This window comes from Dermacentor andersoni, chromosome 5 (assembly GCF_023375885.2).
Source record: "Dermacentor andersoni chromosome 5, qqDerAnde1_hic_scaffold, whole genome shotgun sequence".
Taxonomy (NCBI): Eukaryota; Metazoa; Arthropoda; class Arachnida; order Ixodida; family Ixodidae; genus Dermacentor; species Dermacentor andersoni.
The window spans coordinates 153,399,094-153,420,043 of record NC_092818.1 but is presented as its reverse complement, the minus strand read 5'-3'; the positions used below and the strand labels follow the sequence as shown (position 1 = coordinate 153,420,043).

Below are 20,950 nucleotides of genomic sequence, written 5' to 3'. Positions count from 1 at the left end.
CCCTCGATGACCACGCGCACTCGCTGTGAAAACGCTGGAGGGAGAAGCGTGGCGCCAGCAGCGAGCGAATTGACCTTCGTGCTGCCTCTCGCTTCAACGCGAACTGGCGAGAAAACGGCGCACACGAAGCTGTCAGCACTCGGCGCACTCTGTACTTATCGCAGATCACTTTCAATCAAGATAGGGTCGGCGCGGGCGCGCCGTACACAGCGGCCACCGTAGTAGAACAAACGCTCTGTGCGATGCTTTGGGCACTTGTACATTTAAACAGCGCGCCCAGAAGGAAAAGGAGGAGGAGGAGGTCGTCGCTTGCTTGCTGACCTAACCTTGGAATGCCTGACCACAACGGTAGCCCCGAAACCGTTTAGTTGAGCAGCGATAAATTCTTAAGGTAAAGTCGTAAATCAAGAGTCATGAAGCAACAGGGAATTCTTTGTAGGCATCGGAGCAACACGAAGGGCAGGTGGAAATAACGATAATACCATATTCTGACGACTCGCTGCACGCAACGTCCTCAAACAATACTGCTGAGTGTTACCCCTCGCTAATTTAATCTGTCAGGCGAGAATTTCAGAAGTAGCCGGGAAACGTTTTGCTTAAGTATCCACTTTCTTGTTGGCAACACAACGTCAGCTTCACTAGTGTGACGAGTTTGCACACTTTATAATCTTCAACTAGAGCTCTCACTAGCTCATTACCCAACGTAATAACAGCGCGTAAAAGAAAGGACGAACATATTATAGACACACACAGCACTGTGTATGTCTCTTCTATGCGTGTCCCTCATTTTACGCACTGTTATTAGATTGTCACGAACACCCAATGAGCCCATATTTACGCTTTAGTCATTATTCCACATCCATACTTTTCTTCGTATCACGTGTCGGTATATGGACACAACCGTGCGCATTCCATATGTCCCGTATTTCTCTTAAATTTTGTGTAGCACGTGGCATAAAGGACCGATATTCCCGCATTCCGTTTGCACATGAAGGTACCGGAACAAAAATAATACTGCAAGCGGTCTTCTCCCATCTCCTGCTCGAACATTCGCTTGCTTTCTGTGGCGTTGCTATATCCCGCACGCTTCACATAGCCCACAGGACGCTGCCTTTTCGTTTTCCTCTCGTAGCTTTCTTCCTTTCCTCACTGTATTTGGCGGTCCTCTCTCGTGTCGACTATATATCTTGCTCCCCAGAAGGGCCCGATGCCGAATCTTGATGCATTTCTATGCGCACCGGAAGAGATGGATTTCCTGCCGGTCAGCCGACGTGCGCGCGTGCGCTGAATACATCACGCGGGGATGAATAATCGCTGAACAGCGACCGACGAGCGAGATATACACAGAAGGCGCAGCCATCGCCTCGCCAGTATACATGGCAGAACTGGGGAGGGTTCCAGCCAGCCGCTGACCAGCCGATTCCTCGCATCGAAGAAGAAGAAGAAGAAGGCCGGAGCAAGAGGCGAAGGATACGGGTACGTGTCCTCGAAAGGGAATGCCATGTAATATTGACAAAAGCGGCGGGCGGTCGCCCCGGAGGATACAATGGCTGATGGGAGTCGAAGAGATACGTGGCACGAGCGGCGTATCGGCACTGCGCTTGTACGTATTATCGACTGTCATGTTGCCGCGATGGCAGCGCGGCTTCCTTGTTCCTCGGGTTTCGGGAGGTCAGATGCACTTGCGTGTGTACGTATCCTATTTTACCAAGGCAGGAGAGAGCAAAGCGGTAAGTGGTCGAAGGATCGTTCTAGAAGATAACCTTCAACTGCTACTCATGCGGCCGAATGGGTTGGAGGAAAATTTGCAGAAATCAGACTGATAGAACACGTTTCCTTGAACTCTCCGGCGTACGCAGAACACGTTTCGTGGAATCAGTTTTTCCTTTTTTGTTCTCATGTGCGTCTTCCTTTTCTAAATTCCATTTACCGAAGTACCTTGCGGCGTGTTGTAACAGGGAAGATGTGTGGAGGATTTGATTTCTCACTTCGGCGGGTGCTCCTTGAAGAATCAGCGTTGAGCCAGCTTAATATGGATGTCTTGAGTGTCGAGCGTTTTGAATATTGAAATGGAAAAGCGTAGTAATTGAAAAGTAGGACAGGGTGTATAGCGCGAAACAATAGGACATCAAGCAGGGACGAGCGGAATGAACAGTTCCCGATATCATGTTGGTCCTCCTGACTGTCAGTGCCGATAATTCTATAATACAGCAAGTTGCGCAGGAAGCTTCCTGTTCATAATGAACGTAGAGGGCGTAAAAAGGGGGACAAGGACAACATAGAAAACAAGACAAGCGTTCACTCTTAACTGAAGTTTATTTTAGGGAATCATGTGTTATATGTGCATTTCAAAATAACATCCGGCAGATAACAAAAGCTACGGAACCCTTAATGTTACACCCGATTAACCAAAATCCCCGTAATACAAACATAAGAAAACGTGGTGCTTGTTCTGTAGCAAAAATTTATTTTGATGGGGAATTATGCAGAGTTCTTTCTCCATCTGGCACTCATTTGTTAAATGAGAATTTTCTGTAATTTCGCTTTTTGTGGGCACAAAATGTTTCCTGAAGAAATTGCAATGGTATGAACACCTTAATGGCACCAGCTGCCATTAGAGTATTCTCGAACAACTTGCCACATAGCTTGGAGGGCTTCAAGACAAAATGTAACGGCGCACCACTTTTGAAGTAAAGCTTTCTTTGCCTGTTCCCAGGTTTCACGTGTCAATTGTTGGCGTGTGGTCCCGAGCAGCGGCGTGTGGGCTGATTGGGTAGGGTTGAATATATAGCACGGAGTATTTATCTACAAAACAGGGACATTGAGTACACCTTTACTTTGGCTAACAAAACAAATAAATCACGGGATAAAACCCGTACATAAAATGTCGGCTCATAGGTATCTCTAAACCACATGAACATATTATTGAAATAGCACATGATACTCGATGGCTTCACTGACTTTTGATAAGTTTATTATATCTGAAATGCCTCACTCTTGGGTCATTTGATATGCGCCAGTGGGTATGTTCTGATTCTTGGACAATCCTGCAGAGTGGGTATGTGTGACTGTGACAGAAGGTGTATATATTTCTTCAATGTATTTAGGTATGTCTTATGATTTTCTGTGCATACGCCTGTAATCCCCTTTATCCCGGCCACGGTGGCCGCATTTCGATGAGGGCAAAGTGCAAAAAACCTGCGTGGACGTTAAAGAACTCCAGGTGGTCACAATTAATCCGGAGTCTCCCACTACGGCTTGCCTCACAATCAGATCGTGATTTTGGCCCGCACAATTCAATAATTTTCTGTCATCCCAATTCTTTCTTTCCATCCACGTTACTGCTTTCTCGTGACGTCGCTGCATCAACGTGTTACGCTTTGCATCCGCGTGGTTTGCGGAAAGAAAGCGAGAAGGTTTAATGAGATTAAAAATGAAGAGCTTGGCTGGAAGAGCGCGTATCTCGCCTGCTAATCCAAACTGAAGTAAAGGGGAAGCGGAAAGAAAAGGAAAGTACGGGAGGATGAGGAGGGATGATGGGAAAATATTATGTTACATGCGCCTGCTGTCCCATCACTCCAGCTCCATCAGTGTTCGTGACAAGCACGCGAAAAGGCACATACTATATGTATACAGACACGCTACCTATATATACGACACTGTCTACACATCACTACATAAAATCGTGTACAGACGAAGGCTACCTACATGCGTCATAGCTACAAATCTCACAGCTCACAATAATTGGCAGACATCACATTAATTTGTGCTTGCGTTTCACCATGGCCTGTAAAGGGTTTAGTATAAAAAATAAACACTGTACGAGAATAAAGTTGTAACCTATACAACTATTATGCTTATGCATACAACTGTTTATGCATAAGCATAAACATAAGCATAAGGTCGCACGTTGCGTAGGACAAAAATAAACACAATTGTACGGATTGAATTGAGTTGTACAGCATTCACTTGGCTGCTTCACTAAAGCATGATTTCACATAGGTCGCAACATGTGCTTTGGATTTGCATATTTTTTTTTGTTATGCTTATAAGCCAAAAACCAACTTGGGCTTCACGCCTGTGCTTGATCAAACCCTGGAAATTGAAAATCGTATGCTGCTCCGAAACCGATAGCTTGAAGGGACATGGCAGTGCCCTTTCAAGCGGGGTACCATCGTTACGCTACGTCGTTTAAGTTTCAGAGAAACCTGTTGCTGCTCATCATGTTTGGTTTATTTATACCAAGGCGAAGTAGCATAAAGTTTGGGCAAGTGAGACTTTCAGATATGTTTATATTTTTCTCTGTCAACAATATCCAAGTAAGTGTTGCGGTTTAATATATGGTAAAATCCTAGGAAAACAGAACACCATAGTGCTAGCTATCCCAAATGATCAAAAATTAACCTGAGTGACTCAGGAATATATAAAGAATAAAAAAAGAAAAGCATAAAGAAAACGATAACAGGAATAAACCATCATATACCTTAGGCGTAGAGTTCTAAATGCTGTTTGCACAGTCAGAGCGCGATATATTGGTCAGACAAACCAGAGCACCTGTTCAGTCAGTACACGAAAATCAAAACAAAAAAGAACCTTTTACACAGGGCAGAGCGTGGAATATGGCTACACATGGATGTGTGGATGCAAAACTTTAATGATGGTCCTGAGGTACGCGACTCAGCCCGCTGCGGGCCGCTCCCACGTTGGGACAATAAGGCCATGAACGACCGCCGCATCGTGGGCCCTCTGGACAGCCCATAGTTGCGCCCGGCATCGGCCCCGGCATCATGGTTCTTGATAGCGGAGAGCCCACTTGTCCTCATTGATTTTTTCGGTGCCTCGCAACGAGGGGCAACGCCAGAGCTTGTAATGGAAATAAAACAGCGCACTACATGATCGACGTGCCCAACTTTGTTTATGGTTGAAAAGCTTGGATTCTTTTTTTTTATTCTAAAGCTGTATGTTTTGTGCCTGCAGGACTGTGCAATGGCTTGCGGTTGGTGCGGTTGGACATGCCAAGCGCTGTGATCCGCGGCGACCCTCTCTGGCTTAACTGCTCGTTCGACCTCGAGTCAGACGACCTGTATTCCGTGAAATGGTACAAGAACAACAGGGAATTTTTCCGGTACCTGCCCAACGAGAACCCGCCGGGACAGGCGTACAGGTTGTCAGGAGTCTACGTGGACGTAAGTTGGCCTGCTTTTGATTTTTTTTTTTTTCGAATGCAACGATGCGGAGAAACAACATGTTAGCCTTTTCACTTGCCCACTTTAAGCGCTAGACCTCGTTTACGCGCTCGGCTTTCAGTAAGTTTATTATGTAGTTTATTTTCAATAAATTTAATCGCTTACAACACCTTAACCCTGTAAGAATTGCAGCCGCGATCGGTGGCATCGCGGCTTAGTGGTGGAAGAGGAAAAGACAAGGGACGTGCGAGCCATGACTGGGCGCTGCTGAGTAAGTGCCAATGGCTTCAAATTTATAATCATCAACATGACCAAGACTTGGGCTTGCTGGTTATGACTTCGGGGCCGCGCCTTACTAACAACTGATATACAGTCGAACGACTTTAGAAGGAAGTGCTTGGGGCTTCTGAAATCGTTCGACATACAGGTCATTTCGATGTAAATGTCGCGCACCGAGAAAGAATTATTCTTTCGGTATACAGGCGATTTCGTTGTAGATGCGTTTGTTGTAAAGGCGCTCGACTGTACAAATAATACAGGGCCGCTGGAATCAAATGTTTCCAATCTCTCGACCTGTCACATATGTTCCCCCTGTTATGCTTACCTATGGCATTTGTCCCGAAAGGTGAGTCTGGCGTGCTGTCTCTCGCAAAAGTGTGACTGTCACCAGTGATATCGCTACCTCTTCTGCGTTGAAGACGCGCTATGCAACACCAGCTGCGGTGAGCTTTAATATCGCTGTCCACGAAAGCTGAGGGTGGTAGCACCGATCTGCTAGCTGGTGTTGTCAGACTCCGCTGAAATAAACGATGGTTTTTAGACGCTTTGCGATAAAGTGAAAATGATTGTGAAGTTGTGCGCCCGGATGGGGGAAAGGAATACGAAAACATGCTCCACGAAGTTAGGTGACACGGAATAAGATGACAAGTGTACTGGTGTAGGAAAAGGCTGCTTGGTTGGGCATTCTCCGTGCCATCACTGCAACAGAAATGATAAATGTAATTAGGAAAGTGTGTTGTCCTATTATTTCTCTCTCTCTCTCTTCCCCTCACCCTTTCTTTGATGTTGCGTGCATTGTACTACATATACGATTTGTCATGCTATACGTAGAAGGCCACCTCTTATTGTACAGAAACGTATCAAGCAGTCTGTCCACATTGTTTATAATTTGCCAGCCGCTGGAATGCGCGTAATTTCACATTGTTGCAATAGTTTCACACCTAATCGTTTTATCTGCACGCACATTCAGGCTGATGCATCGGTCACTAAAATCGCAGTGTACCATGTCATCATCTTGCGCTCAACTGCAGGCGTGTACTGCATACAGAGCCCAGAGCAACGCGAGGAATAAACTGTTTCTGTCCTTTCCTTACGCTCTGAATAGGGGACCCACCGAGTGTGATACATATAACGCTATTATCTGGCAGCAGTAAGTCAGCACGACACTATTGGTTTCAAATGGCAGGCACGGCACGTTGCACGTCCGACAGCACTCATTTTTGACTTCCGCTAGTCTGTAATTTTCTATTCTCTGTGTCTAGTCATGTCTGGGAGCTCATCGTGCTGGGTTACGCACACAATTCAAACGGTCGATCGTTGCCACCGCCGACTAGAAACTGTGCTCCACGGTCGGAGCAACAAATGTAAACGCGGGATGGACGAAAATTGAAGCACGATCACTGAGGCATGGTTAATTCGCAGAACGTGCGTCAGTGCTTGGCTTTGTAGTTGAGTAGCAACGAGAACTAGCAGGCAGTACGCAGAGTCACGTACTCGGCGCGGCAACAGTATTCAGTATCATAATTTTAAGAAATAAAAACGATGGTAATCACTTTGTCGTTGCCTAGAAATAGTATAATGCCATTTGAATAGCTACCCTTTGTTTTGATCGCGTTTTGCCTCTGCGAACTGTACGTTCAGGCAGGAAAAAGAAAATCGGGGTGAGCGAGGTGCTTCCAAGGTGATGTCGTGCTAGCTGTTAGCTTCCTGTCAGACTGAAAGGGAATAATATGCAACGTGAGCACAAAACTTTCAGTTCTTCCTCTAGGTCATGAACTTTATGTTCTTTCAACAGAAACAACAGAACGAAAGAAATACGGGCAGTTTAGCAAAAGAACTTGCAGTCGGCTATTTAGCAGGTGGTGCGGAAACAAGAGAAATAGACAGCCATTGTTAGGAGACTAGTAGCTAAGCCTGAGAGATTTGCATAGAAAAAGGTTCGCGCGCTTTATTCATAGTCAACGGATAAAGACCGCCAAGCGTATAGATCAAGCCGCGTGACAGACGTTAAATGTCGAGTGAACACATCATTACGGCATCGTTATCTTCATTGTCACTTTTCAATAACTAGTTGTTATATTTGTTATTATAAATGCATGTAATTATTGCTGTATAACGTAAAAAAATGGCGAGGTACTCGTTACCTCAATCTCTCCTCTGCAACCGATGTATAACAGTACAAAACGGGCCGTGTACACGTTATCCTTTGAGAGCTTGTGTGCGTGTAAAGGGGAATTGTGTATCAGGACTATCGTCAAACTTTCTTGGCTATGCCGGAGTCTCAGGCAAAGTCCCAAAGGGGAAGCCGCGTCTTCTTGATGCGTCTGCAGTCCAGGAGGTGTCCAGGGGCACGAATCGCGATTCCCAGAGGCCTCGCCGAAAGCAGTACAGCCTGTCAAAAGCAGTCCGTTTACGTTAATATGTAGTTAAAGCCGTCCCTTTTATCCGTACCGCGCCTTTTGAACATACGAAATCATCCTGAATTTGAGTCAGATGACGAAACCAGACACAAGCCCCAAACAACTCCAGCCTATGCACTGCAAAAAAGCAGCATGCGTTTGATTCTTACTGAATAAAAAAAAGAAAAAGAAATGAAGAAAGAGGAATGACGAGAGAACTGCCCCAAGTAGGGGGATGGGATAGGGAGCTAGAAAGAAGGCAAAGAACGGCTGGATTAATAATGCGGGAAGTCGAGACCGTGTAGATGCCACGCGCAAAGCTCCTCGAAACTACGCAGTTCCCGGATTTCAATAATTAATTGACCGCCGGTACACTCACTGAGGAGCGCCGACTCTGGCGAGCTTCACGCAGCCCACATTAACGTCTGAGTGCTTGGCTGAGAAAGTCGAACGCCGCTTTTTGCACACCCAATCTTTTTTTTAATCCGACCGGCTCGCTTTCACTAGTTCTGGCGTGCGCAATGACAGATGGAAATGCGCAAGCGGCACAACGCTCTGCCGTTTCATAAATACTCGAATACGTGGCGGCACGTTTACAGGTCCGAACAGGGACAGATCGAAGTGGCATAAAAACTTTCCGAGCAGTCCGTGTGCATACAAAGAAAAATACGAGTTGGTGAAGTGACGTGAAATTTCCTGACCTATAGCGTGGCACAGCAATGATTTAGTAGGCACCGTGAACTGGCCACAGTTGCTCATCTCCGAATTTGCAGTGGTTATGTGAGAAGCATGTTTTTCGCTGTTCATTTGTGTAAAGTCCGCGCTCATTAACAGGCTTTTATTAGTTAGCTATATTCAGACTCTAGTAGTCCTTTGCACGACAAAGTAAACTCTTCGACGATATATTAGCCGCGTTTAAGCAGTCCGTTGAGCTAACCAGAGCCACGTTCTCTACTAGGAAGCTTGAAATCTACAGTATCAAAAAAAGTCTAACGGAAAGCAGTCGCGGTAGTAATGCCAGCGATTTAATTGTAAGCTGAAACCAAGCGTAATAAGAAGAAAAGAAGGAGCTTTGGAAACAAGGTTGTCACACGTGCAGTCTTAAAAAGAAAACAGACTTTTGCTACCTTGCAGAATCACAGCCCAATTTCAAGCGAAACGGTTCTCTTTTAGCAGTCGCATTAAGAATTTCCGTTGCCTGACATCAAACTATGTACTTCAAAACGTTGTCCTCGTGGGACTCACCCGCTCGCCCACCCGTTTTAAACGTTGCCCACATATAGCGCTGTGGAGTGGTTGCTTAGCTCGTGCACTGGATGATGTTGAACGGATTAATGGGCGATTGCCACTGTGTCTGACCATGTTGTGCCTTCGCACACTGTGTGACAGCACCCACGGAGACAGTTCTGCATTGTTCTTTTGTATTCTTATTTTTATCTCATCTTTCACACTTCTTTCCCCATTTCCTTGTAGAGTGTAGCCAACCGGATATATCCTCTGGTTAAGCTCCGTGTCATTATTTTGCCTTTATCTCTCTCTCTCTCTCTCTCTCGCTTCAGAAACATTTTTAGAGAGCAGCTATTAGGTGCCCACTCCTGGGTTGAGCGTCGGCGTCCCTCGGCGTAACCACGTGAACGCGCTCGTGCCACTGCTTACGCGTTCGTCGTCGCCTTCTTCCACAGCTGACTGTGATACCGCTCATCGTACCAGCGTTCCCATATTGAAAACGTACGGGAACGTGCCACTGCTCGCGCCTTCGTCGTCCTCTTCTTCCATCGCCGGCTTATGCATTATGCCAGCGTTCGCATACTGCCCTTCCCTCTGCGAAGGCGCCGACAGCACTGGCCCACTACCAGTCGGTGCGGTGATTTCGGTCTCAAATTATTTGCCTGTATCTATCGCGAAAGAAAAACACGTATACAGCCGCACTCAAATTTCGCATTAGGGAGTATCGTAATCGTCAGACTTATTTTTTTACAACGGCCGTCCTTCACCCCCAGACATTAACTTCATGGGCACATCAGTCATAATGTTTCCTCCATTTTCAGAAAATTTGACTTCGCTGGCTGTTATGGTTCTTGCATTACAGGGCAATGAATTTTACTCCGTTTTGAAAATAGACCTATCTCGCATTGAAGCGCTTGCATACGTAATTCCATGAAAATGTCGTAATTGACCCACGCACTTTGAACTTTCCCCTACACATCACCCATAACGTTCCCTTTATTTACTAGCTACAAACAGGTGCCTAGTTTGAATCACCGAACACACCAGGAAAATCCCTACGTGCATCGTGGAACGCATAAATATAGACCCAGAAACGTAGGGTTCCGTAATTATTTTCAAAACGCATAATTAAGCCAGGAACATTGAAGTTTAGCCACGCATTACACTTAACGTGACCTGCATTCTCACAAAAAATGAGCTTGGCGCCACGTGCAGTTCTCCTAAGGCTCTGCGATACATTGCAGATAACGGTCGTGTAACGCTTTCAGAGATCCATATTTCCTTGAAATGTCAACTTTGTGACATGTCGACTTCTTCCAGCTTAGTAAGCAAATTTTTTACTCAGCCACTCGTAAAATACGCTTGTAAAGCTATCAAACTCTTGCACATGTAATTTGCCGCAAAGGCTGTTATTAGCCCACACAGTACAGTATTTCTGTACTGGTCACCCATAAGATGACGCCTATTCTCCCCAAACATAAAATTGATTCTCCCTGATTCTCTTTTGATCCTCCTAAAGTAGCAGGGAAGCTTTAGAAACGTTTCATATAACGCCTTTAAACAGACAGAAAGCGAGAGTTAAGTAGTATTCATTTGGCAGTAATTCACCCAAACATAAAAAAATTTCCTTCCCACCACCTCTAACATGCCCAATATTTCAACTATAAATACAAATTTGCGAGTTATCTAGTTTTTTTTAAGACAGTGCGGAAATACGCGTATAACGTTTTCGAGCGCTTCAAGTCGCACGAGCAGCTTCGTCGTAAAAGGAAATCTGGCACTCCGGTGTTCTTAGGAAAGATGAAGTCACTGAGCGCGTGATTGTTGTCGAGTTGTTCATACATGATTACGACGAAGGCGCCAAATAAAACGATGGATAGTTGTCCCATGTCGTCTTCCTTTATCCGTTGTTTTATTTGGCGCCTTCGTCGTAACAATTCTTAGAAAAGAAACCTGACTCTGACGGCACTCACGTTTTCAGAAATATTGTACACAGCGATGAGACGCTCGCACATATTATCTGTGTCTGCCCGCGATATAGTGCCCAGAAACAAGTGATGTCGTGTAGAGTACTGGACCAGTTGGAGAATCGTCCACTATCAGAACTCAAAGCTTTAGGCCAGTAGAACATCCGCGTTGAAGGCCTTACTCGCGTTATTAAAGTTCCTGCGGTCTACAGTGCTTCACGATAGACGTTAAGAATGCCGCCCCCTAACGCTCTATAGTGTACGCGCTTCGTTCGAGCTCGTCTCTCTTTCTCTCTATCTCCGCCTTCCACTCTGTTTCTCTTTTTATCCCCCTTAACCCTTCCCCCGCACAGGGTAGCCAACCGGAACTACCTCTGGTTAACCTCCCTGCCTTTCTATGCATTCTTTTTTCTCTCTCTCTCTCTTGTACACAGCGGCCGCACTGCGGCGCGGTGGCTAGTTGTGAACGCTGTCCAGGTGGTCACCTGCACGGACACGTGTTATCGCTCTGAAAACACAAGGTCCACGGAAAACACGGAGCGCTTCTAGCGCAATAAGGAAATGACGGCTAAGCGGGACACAGTATACAGTCTTGCATTCCATCTGTCCGCTTTCGTTTTATTGGCCCATAAACCTGTGACCATGACTACCGACAAGGGCAAGCGTCAGCCCGAAACACTATGCGCTTTTTTAACGTTGCAAATGAATTATTTCTTTTTCGTTCCGATGGTAACAATTATGTCATGTTAACTATCGTGTCATGTTAATATAATTGCCTGCGAAGAAACGCATCATCAGAGGGCAGTGCATACTATTTGTAATGGGGTTAAAGCGCTGCGCGCAGCTATTCTGCGTAGTCTGTGAATACGCAGGCTATGCTTCTTGTTCTTATTTATTTATTTATTTATTTATTTATTTATTTATTTATTTATTTATTTATTTATCACAATACCCACAGCGCCCGTAGGAATTACAACGGGGGGGGGGCGGGGGGGGAGAGAAGGAAACAAAGAACCAATAAATAAAGCAGGCAAAGCAAAACATGTACCTGGAACACTTTCATACTCGCACATACACACAAAAACACTATCTTACTTCAGTGGGCGTATAGAGTTTGAAAATACATCGTTTGAGAGAATCGTTGCGACATCGGATGGTAGCTTGTTTCATTGGCTTATGGTTATGGGGAAAAATGACATTTTAAACGCTTCAGTTTTGCAGACTATTTCTTTAACCTTGTTTTCATGGTCCAGCCGTTGAGAAACGTAATCAGGCTTGGAAAAATATTTCCCGAGATCTATACCTGTTCGATAGTGCAATATGTTGTGAAAGAGTTTCATTCTGAGATATTTCCTGCGTTGCTGTAGTGGTTCCCAACCGAGGACTTCTTAAGCTCGATAGGAGGTGAAACAAGTACTATAATCTATCTACAGCAAGGTGTCTAGCACGAGGCAAAGAATGTATCGCATTAAAACAACAATAACATCGATTCTGCGTTATCTTCTTGAAGCACGGTTCGGTGACTGGATCCCCCCAACCCAAAGAAAAGCTTACGTTCGATATAGATATGCTATTAACAAGGCACTATAAGACGATAGTGACGCGCTCGGAAAGAAGTTGCAGTAGGCTCTCTCCTGCGCTTATGGCGCACGGCCATTTTGTGCGTGTTCGCATACACGCGATGCGCATTTGATAACCGTCCCGACGACGACTTACAGTCAACGATCTATTTTCAAAGCTCTTCCTTGCGTCCCGCTCTCAAGAGTGCGGCAGCGCGCTGAGAGATGAGCGATGGCCCCCAAACGACGCTCCAGGCATGCTCCTCCTTCGACGCGTCGCGTCACTTTTGAGGCTGGAAACGGGAAGACGGGAGAACACGACGTTAGATACGACGAAGCAAAAAGAACAGATAGAAAACGCAACCTTGACTGCCGACCTCAAGATCTTAAATAGAAACGACTAGCCAAGAAAAAAATAAATAAAACGATAATGAAAGAGCGGCGATGAGAAGCAAGATAAGGGGAGCTGAAATGCCCCTTTCTTATTATTTTCTTCACTTTAAAAAATAATAATTTGCTGCATCTTTCTAAAAATTCTTTCAAAATTATTCAGCTTGGGCCGAATGATATCTATACGGAGGATACTTTTTTATTTTCGTTATACTATTTTTATGTAGGACCATCAGGGAATTCATTCGATGGCGTTAACTGTGTTAATTCGCAGCGTATCTTACAGTCTTGGACGACTTTTTTATGATCTAACTTTACACAACCTGGTGTCCGTCCCTAAGAAAAAAAAAGTGAGCTGTACGAAATGAAAACACTCCACTACTGGCCGGTCCCATGATTGAAGACATCACATGCGGGCTCATATACATGACACTCTACCGATGTGGATGTGAATGCACACAGGTGAAAAGAATGAAATTAATATTTTTGCAACATTCACTGCCGAATCAATCTCTAAATAACCTGTGACTCTGTTAGCTAAGCATGTATGAACAATATTAGCTCAAAAAAATAAGAGCTCACAGATTTAAAAGATTTTCTTAAAGAGTCATAGAAGTTCAACATTCAGTGGGAAAGTGCCGTGCGATATAACGAAGATGTAACCTAGCATTTCTTGCTGCTTTGTGTACTATGCAACGCTTATTCGGAGAAATAGCAGTGGACGTCAGCACAGTGCAGACAGTTGAAATGACAAGTAACCGGCTCATCAGAAATCACTGTTGCATTCAGATTTTGCTTAATTTAGATGCACGGAGTGCACACCTAAATGTATAGCGTTGAACACTATTTGAGCCCTAAGTAAGGAACCAGGACGAAACAAATATTTGGTTGAAATGATGGTTATTCAACACAGTCAGTAATAAATGATACTTGGTTAAGTTTTGCGGAAAAGTGATGAATCCCAACTCTTACTGCTGCGGAAAAAATCCCACACCATGAATATCACAAGTAAGTGCGACTTAAACTGAGTAACAAGAAAAAAGACTGTATGTTTCGCCTAACTGTTAAGGAAGATACAGTAATAATAGACGTTGAGCTTTGTGTGCTACGCGATATGCTACCGTGAGGCCTCCTGTGAAAACGGAACGTTCTAAAACCCTAACTTTTCACTGCATCCTTTATATAATTCGGCGCTCATAGCACGGTACGCCATGAGTGTATGCACATTTCTGCATGTATACCGCCTTTAAACCGAGAGGCAAGGCATGCGCAGTGGGCCTGAGGTACATATCATGGTGATGTATATATACCGTATCGCGCAAAGCTAAAGTATCCTACTAATACAAGGTGCCGTTTAACCGGCGGCTACACATGCCCCGTGACACCAACAGAACTGAAAAAACCGCGGCTACTACGCCAAAATAAAAGGAGGAATCGATAGCATAATATTACTGCCGAAACGAGGAGAAAAGTAAGGATCTCCGAACAATGTGATTGGCTATTCCTAATGAGCTAGCGAGGCCGGCGAGCAACTGCTCTTTCGAACGACAGCGAACTCGTAAAGCGTGCCACGTTTTCTGCGAAGACACATTAGCCGCAGCGGCAGGCCCCGAATTCGTTTATTGCTTTCTCGGCGGTGCTAGTACTGTTCAGGATTTTTACACGAGCCTTCTGTTGCCTGAGGGAGAATGTACTAACAAGGAATGCGTTCTGAAGTCGACTTTTGGCCACCTAGCGTTGCTTCAGTCGTTTGGCTGGTTCCCCTTTTACAGGTGGTAGAAGGTGGGCTCGCGCACTTTCTCGGCCCTGAATTGAGACTTCGCCTACCACCTGGACTCTTTTGCCGCGAAACTTTATTGTGTCGCATGAGGTCGGGCGTCGCATTTACCAATGCCTATTCATTCCTAATAGAAATGGCCAACAGTGCGCGACGTGCAATTTGTATGGGTACGATGAGACTCTCGCAGCACCTTCTGCATCGCTGGCCATGCTTTGGCAATCAACGACGTACTCTACAAGCTAAACTCAATCTGTTAGGTAATAGAGCGACCTAGGGATGAAAGATCCTTGGACCATGGCCTATGCATTCTTGCATGCAAAAGGCGACAAAAGCCCCTCTACATTTCGTCAAGTGCAGAAGGGCTCTGCGCAGATTCCTCTGCGACTGACCCTTTGAATGACTGACTCTATTTTCTTTTCTTTTCTTTCCTTATTTATTTTCCCCTTTCACTCTCCCCAAGTGTAAAGTAGCCAACTGGACAAGTCCTAGGTTACCCTCCCTACCTTTCCCTCTTCGTTTCTCTCTCTCTCTCTCTCTCTCTCTCGCTCGCTCTGTCGAACCTTGTCGGGAACGAAGTTCACGCCGCAGGTATGGCCACCATACTGCAGGCGCGATAATGACTAAACAACTTAGATGCTAAATATTACCGCCAGGCCTTACCTTGCAACATCATCGCGCCTATCGCGTAGTGTATTAGCAGCGATGCTATTGGACACATGTTGTAGTACATTTCAGTATCGGTAGCTTGTATATGCGAATGTTTATGCAATTTTGGATATATACCTGCATGTGCGCATACACAATTCGACGACACACACACACACACACACACACACATATGTATATAGAAATAAATAAATAAATAAATAAATAAATAAATAAATAAATGTATATATATATATATATATATATATATATATATATATATATATATATAAGCTCGGCTCGGCTCCCAGCATTCGCGTGACTCACGGTGCTCAAAAACTCCCTATAAACACACGCGCACCCCGCGACTCCGCGCCTATTGATCCGGCTTCCTTGGCAAAGGTGAGAACAAAGCAAAGCAATCGCATTCTCAATTCTGTCACTTCCCTTATTCCCAACGCCCGCCCTTGGAGTCGGTCTCACTTTTTTTCCTTTATTCTACACTTCCCAATGCTCGTGCTCTGCTCTTTTCTAAACTCCTCCCCGGTTCCGCGCCCTTTCGAGTTTGTCCTGGCAACGACACGTTTCCCCTCACAGCTGTTCCCTTCCCTCCGTCGCAAACGCACGGCGCTCCCATGGCACCGACGCCCATTGTTTCAAGGTGTGACTGACATGAAAGGCACCGTCGTGCCTTTCAAAGAGTAACTTTCCACCGCCGGGCATGAAAGGATGCGCCTGATGCCCGCAGCCGTTGCCGCTTGCAGTTTCTTGACATATCTCAGTTTTATTTCCGCGCCTATTGCATTGTTCCGTTTACTGTACTATCTTGCGAGAGAGCAACGGTACGGGGCCGGCAGATTCGCTCACGAAGCCCCGGATAGAGAGCGTAAACATTGCTGCCGCGATGAGAAAACAGCGCAGTGTAGGCCACGTCGAGAGGCAGACACGTAGGCACGAGAAGGGCGTGGGTCATTCGCTGAAAGCAGGGAAGTCTCGCTGCCTTAAAAAAAAAAAAAGAGAGAGAGAATAGGAGAGAAAAGTGGCAGATCACGCTCTCTGCGCGCCACGAACGTGGGGAAGCTAGCCTTTGTCATAAATCACGAGAGCATTGTTTGTCTGCATGTTTCTCGGCCATTCACGCGTGCACGCAGACGGAGAGCAGAAGAAACTGTGAACGAGCGCACGGAGAAATGGCTGACACGTTCCTTCACGTATGCAGCGCCAGGCAGAGTAAAATGGGAGAAACTAAAGTGAATGGGCGCGAGAGCTTGAAGGGAACGAGGCGTACTGCGAAGATGGCAATCTCTTACCCTGCCCCGCGGAATACATATCGCCTCGCTTTCCATCTTGCTCCTTCACTCTCCATGAGGGCGCACGGGTCTCGTAGCCTCGAGTCTTGTGCCCTGGCGTGCGTGGCCACTCTTCTTGCGATTCATGCCGCTTTCTTTCAGTTTATTATTATTATTATTATTATTATTATTATTATTATTATTATTATTATTATTATTATTATTATTATTATTATTATTATTATCTTTGCTCTACGATTAGGCCTTCTGATTAGACCCACTTGTCGGAAGTTCCTTTTGATAAGAATAGTTGGTTGAGAAACAATTGCGTCCGCAATAATACATTTATCAGTGAGCAGCAGTTATGGGATAGGAAACGGCTCGATCATGTTCCTTCGTCTGTCCGTTCACTCGTCAAACTATGGCGAACGAGGTGAATGTGAATTGGCCAAGAAGAGGTACGCGACTGCGCCGCTATCCATAAGTCAAGGTAGAACTGGAAGCAGGGCTAGCTGTTGAAGGCTCACAAATAGGACCAACTCAAGAAACGACGAACACAGATAAAGACGAATGGTTCGGTCCTTCCTGTCTTTTCGTCTTCGTTTTTCGGCCACGTTGGTCATAATTGTCACCCTTAAGCTACTCCGTCTTGCGGAGTATACCCAGTCTACTTTTTTCTAGTCGTTTAATGACGAGCTGTGCTGAACCGGATATATATATATATATATATATATATATATATATGAAGCTGTTGGAATCAGGAACGCACGGGTGCTGTTGCAAATAAATCCGTATATCATGTCATCTGATTGCTGGAACCCTTTTACGTTCACCATGCACCAACTGACCCAGCCAACCACACTACTAAAGATGTTGACCCATTAATACTTTCATAAACAGCGGATAAATTTGTTAATTCTTGCTTTTCCTTCCTGTCTGGCTGTTGCCTCGGCTCTCTCCCTCAGTAGATCGCTTAATTTCTCAACTCCTTGCGACTCTTGTTTCCAGTTGCCGATTTTGCACGCAAAGTGTTGTGGAGGGGGAGGGGGGGGGGGTATGCCGCTTAATACTAAGGGGGGGGGGGGCACCTGAGTACGTGCCGGCGTAGTGGTTAATGTGCTGATTTCGTCTTGATGCTTACCTAAATTTCTGGTTGTGTAGGCCAGGTGACAGCCTGTTATACCGGGCTTTGCGTAACCTAACTATCTAGCTTTTTTGTACCTCCCTAGTTACGGCACTGTGCTGTTATAATACTTCGTGGCTGTTGTAGACAACAAGCAACACATTAGTTATCAATCGCGGCAAGGCGTCACTCATCTTCACGGCGACTCGAACAGTCGCACCCTTCCTCCCAACCTCACTTTTGTCATTCATACTGCAGGAACATTCAGTATACATGCGACCGCAATTTTCCGAAACGGCGATTTTTGAATAAGCATGGAGAAAAATGGATGGGCGCGCATGAGCACATGTGCTACCGTTTTTTTCAATTACAGTTCTTACCTCCGTGTTCAGGGTTTAAGGGTTGGCGCTTAGTTTTCAGCGAACAGCAGATGGGTCACATCTTGTCGGGCATAACCAGCCAGTTTTCAAGCGGCACTCGAAAACGGTCGTTGACGATGACCGTATGTGACATGTCGCAACAACTTTGTCCGGTGCTGCTAACCGTCAGGCGGACAGTTTGCAGCATATTAGGTATGTGGCACCATTGCTAGATCTATGTCATATACGCAAGCCAATAAACGAAAGAAAATGTTTGTCCCTAACGGCAACCATCTGTATTTCTGTATTAGTGTCCCATGAATCATTAAGCTTCAGCCAGCCAACTGGTGCCATTATATCGATTAACCAGATAATGGCTGCTCAATACAAGCTCTCGATCTACTTCTTTAGGAACTTCTCTCTCTGTCTCGGCTCAGTGGCGAGTACCTTCTTGTTTGTTTGTCCACGGTGGCCGTGCATTGAACAAAAAGCTAGGAAACTCGATCCGAATGACCGGGCTCGTATTTTTCCTCGCCCACGGCGATGGCTTGCCACGATCACAAGACGCGACGGTGATAGCTCCCCGGCGGAATGAAGTCGTTCTTTCGCTTTTCGGAAAGTGCAGGGTAACAACGCGAGTGAATGCGACAGCCTTAACGGTGAACTGAGGAAACACACCTACCGAAACATAGCTCCGAGCTAACGTCCTGTAGCTGTAGCAATAGCCGAAGGATGCCTCCTCTAAGTGAGCGTTAGGAAAGCCTAAACGAGCGAGGTAGTATTGCCTCCTCGTCGATAAAGCACATGTACGCTGTGTACCGTATGTTATACAATGTCATGCCCTAAGCAGCGTAGCATTCAGTCGAAGTGCGCGAATGAGGCAAGCTGGAGCGGCGACGATACGGCAGAGCGCATACTATCACGTTTTGTTGTGAAACATGCCAGTTGTCCGGAGTTAAGCAAGAGCAGCAAACAATGGGGTAGTTCTCGAACCAAGCGGTGAAGTAATCGCCGCGCTATTGTCAATTGCAACAATGTGATGCGCTTAGTTTGCACAGACATGCCTTTTTTCTTTTCCTTTGGCTAGGAATGTGTCAAGCTAGACTTCAATGACACGTGAGTGACTAGGCCTTCGCAATTACACAGAGAAGAAAAACCCAAGCTGATATGGGTGGAAGTTGCGTCATAACAGTCATCTCTGCTTTTATGCTTTTGGTCAAGGACCTGCCGAATCGCGCTGCGTAGTTCTTCGTTGCACATCGAAGACTATCTCTATATCTCTCCCAGTGCACTATTAATAAATAAAGTAGCGATATGTAATTAAACAGTGCCCCCCTCCTCCCATTTTTGTTTCTGGTGAAATATAATTTCTTTAGTAAAGGTGTATGCATTTGTGTACACGACATTGTTTGCCCAGTTCTGTCCAATGGTCGCATGGAAAAGTCATGGACGTTGAGCTTCGGGTATACTGAATCCTCTGCGTGTTCAGTGCGGATCTTTTTTAACTTGAATATGCTATAAATGCCACACACGACCACTTTGACAAATGCACTAACACGTTCAACGGCATGTTCGAAGTGTCGCTTTCCACTTGTAATGGAGAAAGTGTAGTTCTCTCGCGTAATGCCTGTTGATAATATGCAACTTGTGCAGGTGATTCGAGACGGTGACTGAATCCTTTTTTTTTTTTGAAAAAAAGAAAAAGAAAATGCGCAGTATGTTTGACTCTATAGAATAAACAGACATTTAATTACACAGTAATTATGAAGACTCACTAGAAAGTGCACAAAACACCACCCTACCACCTTGACCTCCTTTCAAAGAATCTGCAGTGCTTCGGAATAGGATTACGTAACCTAGACAACTTTACGGGCAGTACATATTGATAGAAGCACAATTTGTTACTGAAGGAGTTAACTGATATAAAGTACACAATGGAAATGCTTCACCTGAGTCAGCGCGTTCTTTTTATTTCAACGCGACGCTATGCCGGTAGCCGGTGTCATCGACTTACTTCCATATCAATGTAAGGTGCATAGAATTCTCTTACATTTACTTAGTGTTCTGCTGTGTGTTTCAGCTCCATGTTCACACATGAACGACGTCAATCGGCACTAGAATAATGTACGCAAGCGTACACGCAACGAGCGCTCCCACGAACATGCCACACATTTACGACAATGTATGTACAGTCTTTTAGAGAGGGCTCTTTAATAGACTGATATTCCTAAGAATCCTGCATCATTTTTTTTTATTCGAATACCTACTGGTAAAATAGCGCTTAACAGGTTAAAGACCAGGAAACATACCGTTACTTCGACAACAGCAACGTCAAAGCACACTTCGATGAACCCTACGATTAAAGTATAATGACATAAAATATGAAGACAGTAAATGATAAGAGAGGTTAGTTCTACTTCTATTGCTATTAGATGCAGCACGAATAGCTGTTTGTGAAGGCATTGCCTAGCCTTAGGTGGTACAAAAGTGTTTCTTCAGCTGCGGGTACTCCAGGCGGAAGACGGAGCAGTAGTCGTGGTTACAGTTTATGGAGACAAGCATCTGTCAATTCCATTGAGTTACATTGTGCCAGTGTATGCTCGCGCGCTAGTGTTTGAAGCCTTGTCGCTACATTGCTTCTCGACAATGGTGTTGCACTACATTCGCTACTATTGTGTTGAAATTGGGAAGCATCATACGCATCGTCATTACCACAGAAGCACACGAAGCAGTTGGTCACAGCAATT

General features: G+C 45.3%; 1 protein-coding gene across 1 annotated transcript in view; it reads left to right on the top strand.

Annotated features, from left to right (window-relative positions):
- LOC126531413 (uncharacterized) overlaps positions 1 to 20,950 on the top strand; it is an 87,803-nt gene that overhangs the window by 46,808 nt on the left and 20,045 nt on the right. The window contains exon 2 of the mRNA XM_050178925.3: positions 4,978 to 5,186. Coding sequence (XP_050034882.2) covers positions 4,978 to 5,186 — 209 coding nt within the window. The remainder of the gene's footprint in view (positions 1 to 4,977; positions 5,187 to 20,950) is intronic.